The sequence below is a fragment of the Platichthys flesus genome, chromosome 17 (assembly GCF_949316205.1).
Source record: "Platichthys flesus chromosome 17, fPlaFle2.1, whole genome shotgun sequence".
NCBI lineage: Eukaryota > Metazoa > Chordata > Actinopteri > Pleuronectiformes > Pleuronectidae > Platichthys > Platichthys flesus.
The window spans coordinates 16279040-16289453 of NC_084961.1; the positions used below are offsets into that span (position 1 = coordinate 16279040).

The window sequence follows — 10414 nt, forward strand, 5'->3', positions numbered from 1 at the left end:
GGTGATTGCTGAATGGAAACAGACTCCAGGGCAAGGAGGAAGATAGAGGTTTTTGCATTTTTGGAAAAAAGCTCACCTGAGGCCCCAATAAGAAAAGGAATGAATGCAAATTTATAAGAAGAGAGATTGTGCTGACTGGTAAAATTCAGGCCACAAAAGATATGTTATGGAAGATGACAGGACTGATGAGACTGGTCAATCAGAAGCACAAAAGCCTCAAATGCCACTCTGCTTATAACCACATTCGACTCTTCATTAGCAAGGGCCAAGTCCCAATCTGACAGTAACAATGGCAACGAGAATATACATCTTCACTCAACTTCTACCGACGCCTACATGAATGGAAGCTGAAGCACTCACAAGCAGAAAACAGAGAAATCCTTTGACAACAAGTGCTCGAGAGGCTCCGCCAAAAAGGATGATACTGGTTTCTTTTTTAACCATCATCTCAGGGAGACCTGCTACCCTGCAGCTGAGGTTAGTCGAGGGTGGTTAAGTAAAGCTGGGCTGAAAAACAAGAACAGCTTCAAACACAAAAACACTTCAGAGAATCAGCCCTGGAGAATTCAGGTTGCAGAAAGTTTTATATCAATGATACACTTTGCTGTATCACTTTGGTTCCGGGGGAGCCAGACAAATTTCTTCTGCAAAAATGAGCTTTAACTGTTAGCGCGAGGTCCAAAAAGGGACATCTCCCCACAGTCAGATGACTTGAGATGTTTTTGTCAGGCTGCAAAGGGACCGTGTGAGAATAGCAACCACAGCAGAGGGAATATTCATAGTAGGGATGGGCAGAATTAATCAACGATCGATTACTGATCATTCAGAATTTCGTCGATGACATTATTTTTTCATCGACGAAAAAACTGGATTTCGTTATGTGACAGGACTTTGAATATAGCACAGTGAGGATGTTAGCAGCTGGAAGAAGAAGCCCGGAGCTAGTTTCCAGTGCTCGGCTTCATGTCCGCACACGGACCGTCAGTCCACGGGGAAGGGAACCCTGACAGACCCGGGTGTGTTTGAGGGGTTCCGGGAGTGAGGACATTATAACATCCGGACTGAGAGGTCGAGAACCGTCCAATCCAGCTAGCTCTTAGCAGCTAGCTCTTAGCAGCTAGCTGCTGCTCTCTCCGTCGGCTAGCTGCTCTCTCATCGGGGCTTAAGAGTACAGCGGCGCATATTTTAAAGTGTAACCATTGAACTGATCCTGTTTAACTGCCAAGAGTTGTCCATCTTGTAATATAGATCTCAATGGGGAAACACTCTGTGTTTTTTCTATTTTCACTGCATTTTAATAAAGCCTATCAATAGTGCATTTTAATATAAAAATATTAATGATTAATCGAAAATCGATCGTTAATTCTCCCGACGACCGACTAAGACAATTCAATCGAATGCCCATCCCTAATTCATAGCGCTCCAGGTTTAGGGAAAGATGCTTGGTGAAGGAGTGGCTTGTCTAGGAGCGGTAATGTGCTTGTGGCGGCATTATTGACTGCGCCTGACCCTGTAGCACTGGTCTGATAACTTGTATCCTGCTGCTTTGCAACCTCAGTCTTAACAAGTGCAGAATTTCAGAACCACGGTGAGCAACACACACACTAAGCTGAGGCCAACTGGCTGACGATTTCACTCTTGGTTTTGCTTTTATGCGTTTTGGAACAAGTTGAGTAAGTTTGATGTAATGTTTGAAAGCATAAGCTAATAATGTTTTAATGTTTAACTTAAAAAAAAGAAAAAGCAATATACTTCACCGTTTCCAATTCTCAAATCTACAAGCATGTCAGAAAGAGAAAATCGGCTATTTTTAAAGTCAGAAAGAGTAAACTGGTGAATGCTTGGCAGTTTTGCTCAATATAGAAGGACTAATTAATGCGAAAAATAAATAATAGAACTACGACACATTTTATCGTTTACTCGTGAGCTACTTTAAGAACTAACAAAATATTTAATGTTTCCAAGCTTAAACATACAACTAGGATATCAAAAATCCCATGATAACCTCACATTAGTCCGTATGGTGTCTGCTCTAGAAAAAGCACTCTACTTAAGTCCAAAGTGTAACTTCTGTTAAAACGGAGGCCATTTTCTATACTGTACAAAAATACTTCTTTATCAGCAAAGGCCAAGTCCTTCTGACATGTCATGTCCACAACATAATCCATATAACTGATTTCTGCTGTGCTTGGTCTATAACAAGCATCACTTGGCATGTTCATCTCCATGGACTTCATGCCAAGCTAATGTAGTTATTGGCCTGGCCTTTCTACATACCACAGACTTCACAATCTTCTCTTCGGCTTCTCGGTTAAAAACTTTCTTAAATGTCACATTGACAAGCAGAATTGCTACCAGGCCGGAGCAGCTTGTTTCAGATGGCCTGGTCACAAGAGTTCAACCAAACTTGGGGCTTTCTTGCAAAGAGAAATATGGAATGAAGCTTTTAAATCAACAGAAACCTCACATTCAGCTGAGTCAAATCCTTTGGATGATCCTTCACTTAATGTGTGTGGTGTCTCTGTGGGGACGTTTGCGATTCTTCACACTACAGTTGTAATTACTGGTCTGTAAGTCTGTTGCCACAGAGCAATAAAGGCTTTCATATACTACATATTGGATTTGTCTACTCTGTGGTACATATGAGCCACAGAAAAGTACAACACAGGGTCCATCGGCAGGGGACTGGGCTAAAGCACTGTCCTGGGACAGCTGTTGTCTGCGCCAAAAGAAAGAACTTCCAGGTTACTATTATGCGTTTAACCAACAAATAACATCAGTATGCAATTATATAGCACCAAGACAAAAATCCTGACAAGCCTCTGCATTTTTGAAGACTCATGCAGAAGCGTGTTCTCCTCAGTACCTTCTGAGAATTACATCTCTCAAAGGCTGTAAGATATCAATATCTGCAGGCGGAGGGAGACCGAGCATCACTCTGACTGATCTCCTATGATCCTCGGCTTAATGAGTCATGTCTCTGAGGCCCCCTATGGCGACACACATGTCGCCCTAACACTGCCCTGTGTTGAAATCCTCACCTGACTCATGAGGTCTGGACTGATCAGGATTACATTTGACATTAAGTTGAACGGTGTTGATAAATCCACTTTCCTAAATTGGTAAAGGCAGCTAAATTGTTACTAACTGACAGATTCAAATCCAGCCAATACACACTTTAAACTCTGCAGTTGGTGTGTGTTTAACGCCTTATTCTTTAAGTGAAAGGGTTCATGGACTGTTTTCTGCTTAAGAGTTTACCTATAGTATTTAAAGGGATTACAGTAAAGGTGCAGTCCTGACTTGATAATGAATTTAAAATTACAATGACTTAACTAACATTATCAGCTTCAGAGCAGCATGGGAACACTTTATTAATTTATATATATACATTTATTATATTTTACCATAGGGGCTTGTTCCTAAAGACACCTTTTTTACTTGTTCAATTCAAATATAAAAAAGAGAAATACGCCATTAAATAAGCTATTGCTCATAACGCAATACACTCACAAGGCAATGTTATCTTTTAGGTAAAGGAAAAAATGTTATCATTACAGGTCATCTGAAAGACACTGTAAGAGTTATCTGAGGGTGACATTCTGGTTCAAGTGGGAAGACGGTTTTAGCTGTAAATCTTGTGTTCTTTCAAGCTTCATTAAGCAGGACTTTCTATGTTAACAATTCATCAATTGACTTACTGCAATGCGAAAGGGTTTTCTAGCACTGATAGTCCCATTCAGGAACAACACTCTGTAGCTACTGGCTGTTGTTTCGCCAAGAGGTCCTACACATAGGGCAGGTTTTCCCAATTGTAAATATGGTGCATTATGGTGGTAGAGAAAGCAGCAGAAGAAAGAGTTTCCAACCAGCTCTACTAATCACACAGCCAAGGGAGCAGCCATTTTAAAGAAAGGTCACTCAGTAGGTACATGCTGTGATTCTTAGCAGGGCAACTCTGCACATGTTGTTCCATGTAACCTGACACATACCATCATGTAACCATTGGTGACATTTAAATGTGAGGCTGTCTTACCTGACTCTTATGTGTACCTTGCTTCAGCCAATTAAGATTGTCTCTTTCTTTTTGCCCTGAAGATCTAGAGTGTTTAATAACGTCAAAGACTGCCCTTTAGCAAAGACAGTCCGAGGAGGATGACATTTTAAATCTACACAGGATCCTTTGAGTCTATTTCTTTACCTTTAAAAATATGTTGGACAAGGATGCAACAGTGCTTGTAAGGAGTAAATACCCAGACGAACAAACTACCCTGGCTGAAGTCAATGTGCCATAGTGATGTCAAGAGTCCAAACTCAGATACTTATGAATCATGGTCTATTTCAAATAGTCCCCTAAGGCTTATCCTCTGATATACATCTACCCAGAACCTTCTTGCTATGAATCACAAAGCTTACTTGTATAATAATATAAAAACTATTTTTTACTGTAACTTAGCAAAATCTGTGGTTTGATTTTATATTATATGTATGTGTAAGAAGTCTCTGCTACACAGCTATTGTTGCATAAAGTTTTGGCCTTAAGTTAGATTTGCATATTTTTGCTTCATCTACATCAAAAATAATTCTCCTCTCAACTGTGGCAATTGTTGCATGCATGGAGACAAGGTGCTGCATTAGCCTGTAAACTAAAGCTAAAGTACTGGGTATAATCTATCTGATATTTCCAGTTGCACCATCTTGCCCTCTGAATGGGTTTTCATTGTTGATGTATTACATTCTTTAAAGTCCTTTTTAGTTTTCAAAACTGAAGAAATGAGCCCTGCCTGAACCAATGGGCTGGGCTTCATTTCCACAAGAACCACCTGATGGGTGCAAATCATCCCTGCTCAACAGTGAACTTCATTAAGCATAATGCTTGAGCCATCAAAAGGTCCCATTTACACAGCAAATGCTGTTGGATTTTTTGGAACAATAACAGTGTGTGAGCACTGAACACTTCATTCATCAAATTGGTATTAAACAGCAATCGAGCTGTATTAGCAAGAAATTGGCCTTTGAGTAAGATTATAATATATATTAAGGCCATGAAACAATAACAGTGTTTTATTGCACAACAGCAGTGACTAATAAAAACATAAAGCAAAGTGCTTTAGAGCAACAAAAAAAAGGCCCAGCCAAGGTGAGATAAACAAGACTGCCTGTTCTTATACATTAGTTCTGGCACCTGTACTGAGAGAAAGTATATTGGGTAAATAGATCATGTCCCTGGAGGAGTTGACAGATAATTAATTTCTTCATTAGTGAAATCAATTCTAAGCTTCTTCATGGCCATCTTAATAAGAGGCCAGCCCTTACAGTTGGAAGACCTCTTTAATGTCTGCTTAAAATAAACATATTACTGGCTTTGACAAATCAAATTGAGATCCATCTTAATCCTGCGCTTCTCTATTAAAAAGTCCCAGCACATTTCAATGAATAACGTGGTAAGCAAGGTCAAGCTAGCAATTTATTAAGATCATAACACATTGCTAACATTTTATTAAAATAATCAAGAAAAATATGTTTTCCAAGTGGCACATTCTCTGCATTGCAAATCCCCCATTATCCAAGAAAGGAAACAGACAAAACACGTTTCAGTGCAATCATCCCAGCTGAGAGGACCCAACCACTGACATAATGTACCACTTCAAAATTAATGATAAAAAACTCTTTCAAGTGTGCTTCCTGCTGCAGTAATCATGATGTCTGATAGGAACAAATGCAGATAATTTATCAAGAAGAACTTTTTTATATATATACATCTTTTAATTCGAATAACCAGCTTTTCATTGCAGAACAATAATATAATCTTTATTTCAAGGACTTAATGGAAGCCAAAAGAAGGCAGCACCAAATCATGCAGCCTCATTAGGTATAGGTATCTAAAGGTAGCTAGCATTGAGAGGTCTGCCTTTATCTACCTCTGAATTATAACTAATAAACCTGCCCATTCATCATTATGAACCTGCAAATACACCATTCAAGAGCAGAAGCCTTGACATGTGCAGCAACAGAAACCTTTATTTATTAGACAAATCATTTTTTTTTCAATCAATAGATTATGCCTCAACCTAATCCTCAAGAAGACTCTATCAGACATTGCATTTAGAGCTCCGAGATATAGATGTTAAATATTAAGGGAAATGTTAAATAGCTCTTGGCTCAGGCGGTATTTCAGGCCACTAATTCTCGATTTGTGATGCAGCCCTGCACCATCTTCGAGCACTTTGGTGTAGCGGGGGAAAAAAGGAGTAAAACGTCCGTTCCCAGAAACGCATGCACAGCAGTTAGACAGAGCTGTTGCCTGCATCTACAGAGTTACTTAATTTCAAAATTATACTGAGTTAACATCGCAGTCTGTTTGGCACCACAGTAACTGGAGCCAGTTTGTCTGTTAATGCATGACCAATCCCACTGACATCCAGATCATAAAGTTAAACTAAAGTCCTACTTCCTTGCAAGATATATTACCTACGTCGGACCAAATGGTTTAAGGGTACACACAACCTGGAGAGAACTTTGGTGTAAAGAACGATATGTTATTCCTTACTGTGTTATGGCTGTTGACAGCTCAGGGGCTTGTGGTTTGTTGGGTCATTCTTTTTCATACTAATATTTTGTATTTTTAGAAACACTCAACAAATATCCTTTCTTAATTTTGCCTCATCTACAAACAGGACAAATGTATCATTCACTCCCCTGCACACTGGTGCCTATCGTGCCAGTTCGGCTATTCTACATCAAACTCATGTCCTAAATACATGAGCGTCATGTTTTACCTAAATGATTAAATGTCTTTGTTCACCGTTGGGAGAGAAAACATCAGATTTCCAAACCAGGCAATTACAACTTCAAAGAGTTTTCTCTGTCTTCTTGACTGATGCCTCGACTCATCCACTTACATTATGTTCTATGCCATCTTAGCATAAACACATTCCACAACGGAAAACATCAAGAGTATTTTCTTTTTAAACTATCAAACAAAAGCATCTTATTGATTTCGGAAAAACAAAACAAAGAACTCCAACAAGATTCACAGAGTTGAGGGGATTTTCAACATTATACACTTTCATCACCTATTCAATTCTATTTTATTTGTATAGCGTGAACATTCTTTATCTCAAGGCACTTTACACATAGATATTTGGATAATAAGCCACTTTGCACATTTCCCCCCCTGCTAATTACCACTACCCAACAATTGAACCTATAGTTTGTCACATGTCATGTCCCATGTGAACATGGAATCGTTTTTCTTTAGAACAATCAACTGCCGAGAGGCTCTTGGCAGATCTCAAGATCCACTTTGCACATTTTCCCCCTGCTGAAGCATGAGCAAAATTCAGCCTCTATTAAAGAGCATTATCCAAGCAGGAGGTGCAGAGCTCTCAGACATTAGTAATCACTTCACCAGCCTCACAAGAATGGCCCATTATATAGAATGTAACACGTAGGCGGACATGATAGCTATATAACGTTTGCTCAAGATCCGAATAGATGAAAACGTATGGAGCAGTACGTCAAAGTATGATGTTTTCAAAGCTGTCTATTGATTCACTTTACGTAGTGATCCAAATCAGCCAAACGCTGTCTACAATGGCTGCATAATGAAGTGGATCAAAATGCTATTTCGATTCAGAACAATCAACCATCTCATTCGTACATGACAAGAACGTGAGATAAATTCTATCAAACCTACTTTTCCTGAAGTTTTACCAACAAATAGCAAGACTAGATAACATAAATCTGCACAAAGGCACAGAAAGCTATCCATTCATTGTCTCTATGTTATTAGAGTCAGCGGGTTGGCTGGAGCCTATCAGTGTTGACATTGGTTGAGAGGCTGGGTATACACACTTGATAGGTTAACAGCGAATCGCAGGGTTACATACAGTGACAAACAACCATTCACCCCAATTCACACCTACAGTCAATCAAGCGTCTTCAAATAGCCTAACCCCAATCTGCATGCTGACGTCCCTGCAGAAAACACACACAGGGAAAACATGCGAAAACCACAAAGGCTGTGAACGCTCTTGATGTGAAGGGAATTTGCTAACCACTGCACCACCATTCTGCCTACTAGGGGGCAGTGAAGCTGAAATGTCACAAATACAACCTAAAGGCTGAATTATAGTCCTGCGACTGCAACCGCGGAAGGCCACGCAGTTGCATCGACGGACTCGTTTTGGTTTATACTTCTCTAATGTGCTGTGAATGTTGCAACGCAATTCACCGCCAGAACACTAGGCGGAGTAACGTTTTTTTTCGAAAACAAAACACACAAAGAAGAAACGTCTTCTACTTCGTCGACTGTTTATTTACATCGCCACTCCGGCTCCTCATAGCCTATTTCTGGCAGACAAATCGGCCAGTCAGTGACGGGTTATACAAGTGGTCATACTTTCGGATCTCTTCTGCCAAGTGCTCATCTATTTGGTCCATATTCGTTCTTCTAAATCTTCCGTGATTTCCGCGTATTGTGGGGCATGAAACCGGAAACTAGACTCCGGACGGGCTGTAGTAAGCAGACCAATCACAAGCCTTTCGGGCTGTGTGAGGCTCGCGTCGCTTTGTCGTGTAATTAGAAAAATTGGCGGACGCAAGCAAGCCACCAGAGGGCACGAAAGGGGCGTGTTGCGTGTCTTGCGTGCATGCGTGCTTGAGTGCAACCCGACTATAATTTGGCCTTAAGGCTGCGAAAACCTCACATGAAAATCCTTTCCACAAAAACCATGCTGATATATAAATATATACAAAGAAGGATTATAGGTCCTGTTCTTTTTCCTTTATCCATCCATTCCTGTGATGTCAACATTTTCACTGTAATGCAGATGATACATAATTGTATGATTCTGATTCACCATAGAAGTGTTGGTAAGTGTTGACATATGTGTTCTACTGCCCAACAAAAAATCTAATAAAACTGCTTTTTGTCTTATGGGACTAATACTATCTCCGTGATCTCAGATCAGCAAACTCCATTAGTATTTTTTTGCAAAGAAATTTAAAATATCATGCCTCTCAATGTGAGTCTACAAAATTGGTTCATACTTTTTAACTTTTGGAAATTACTTTTCAGTTTATTTTATTTTTACAGCTACAGTTTATTTGTTTAGAGTTTTGAAAAAAGCTTTGGGCTGGATATTTGCATGAAAGCTGCGATACAAAGAGTTATTATTATTGAGCCGCTAACCCTCTATTGGTTTGCTAGTCAATGACTTTCAGTTTGGAGGGAGTACAGAAGTGCTGAGTCTTTAAATAAATACTTAATTACAGCTCAAACAGCACTGAAAAAGGTGGCAGACCTCACAGCTCTTATTAGATCATAAAAGCAACAGGAAAGAAGGAGTGAAAGAGAAGTCAAAACAACAAAGACTCCATTATGCAAGAGCATCAAATGACTAAAAGTTAACACAGAAAGTCTTCTGAAACTGAAGTTGGTTCTGGTACCATCAACAAAGCTTGGTTGAGTAAGGGAAGCAGCACGGTTTGGCAATAATATTAGAGAAATCTCCTACTGTGAGGTTCATTGAAAACTGCTGAGAAAAGAGTTTTTGACTTCATTGACTGCTGAATATTCGTTCTTTTTGTCTGTATTTAACATTTTTACAGTCAATCAAGTAAATTACAACAAGCAAATTCACTAAAACTACTAAGTCTTGGTCACATGAGGGCTTTTCCTGCCTAATGGGACATTTCTATTGGTACTCTTGTAAGCCTTCTTTCTTTGGCTCTCAAATGAATCAGATGAGCCAAAGAAGAGTTTTCTCATATCTTACCTCTTTATCCATGCTCTCTAGATCCGCCTTGCAAAGTGTGTATAGAGGCATAGATTCTGACATGCTCGGCTGTCGTTTTCTACGAGACGGCCCAGGCTGCTCGTTGTCTTGGCTGGGCCCCGCTGCATCATCCTGCTGATCCTTTGAAGTTCCCCTGGGGTGAAATAAAACAAAAAACAAGAACACTGATGAAGTAGTTTATTGTTTTGTTTCACAACAGACAAAATCTTCACAAATGTTTAGTCACAAAGGGGTATATCAAATTGGCATGGAATAGTGATGATAAAAATAAAAATAACACATCCATAACCTAATAGGACTAAATATGAAGACAAAACTTCAACACATATACATACACAACCATAAAGAAAAAATGAATATATATATCAATATGCCCAAATGCACGTATACAACATGTTTATAGCTATACTACCAGAAAACCAAGATATCCCTCAAGTAGATGATTATCAGTTCATTATTTGATAATGATTAAAGTTTTTTTTTTATAGAGATGGCAGCGCCACAAGTGCCTGATATACAAGAGAAAAAAGCACTATGAATGCTAACTCCATGCAAATACAAATATGGACTTGCTAGATAGCTAGTTCAATAGAAAGTTGGGGACAACTATT

At 39.4% G+C, this 10414-nt stretch overlaps 1 protein-coding gene across 1 annotated transcript in view; it reads right to left on the minus strand.

Moving 5' to 3' along the window:
- The window catches only part of ctdp1 (CTD (carboxy-terminal domain, RNA polymerase II, polypeptide A) phosphatase, subunit 1), a 61455-nt gene that overhangs the window by 35416 nt on the left and 15625 nt on the right, over positions 1-10414 (minus strand). Inside the window, exon 11 of the mRNA XM_062410018.1 lies at positions 9783-9936. Within this exon, the coding sequence (XP_062266002.1) occupies positions 9783-9936 (154 nt within the window). The remainder of the gene's footprint in view (positions 1-9782; positions 9937-10414) is intronic.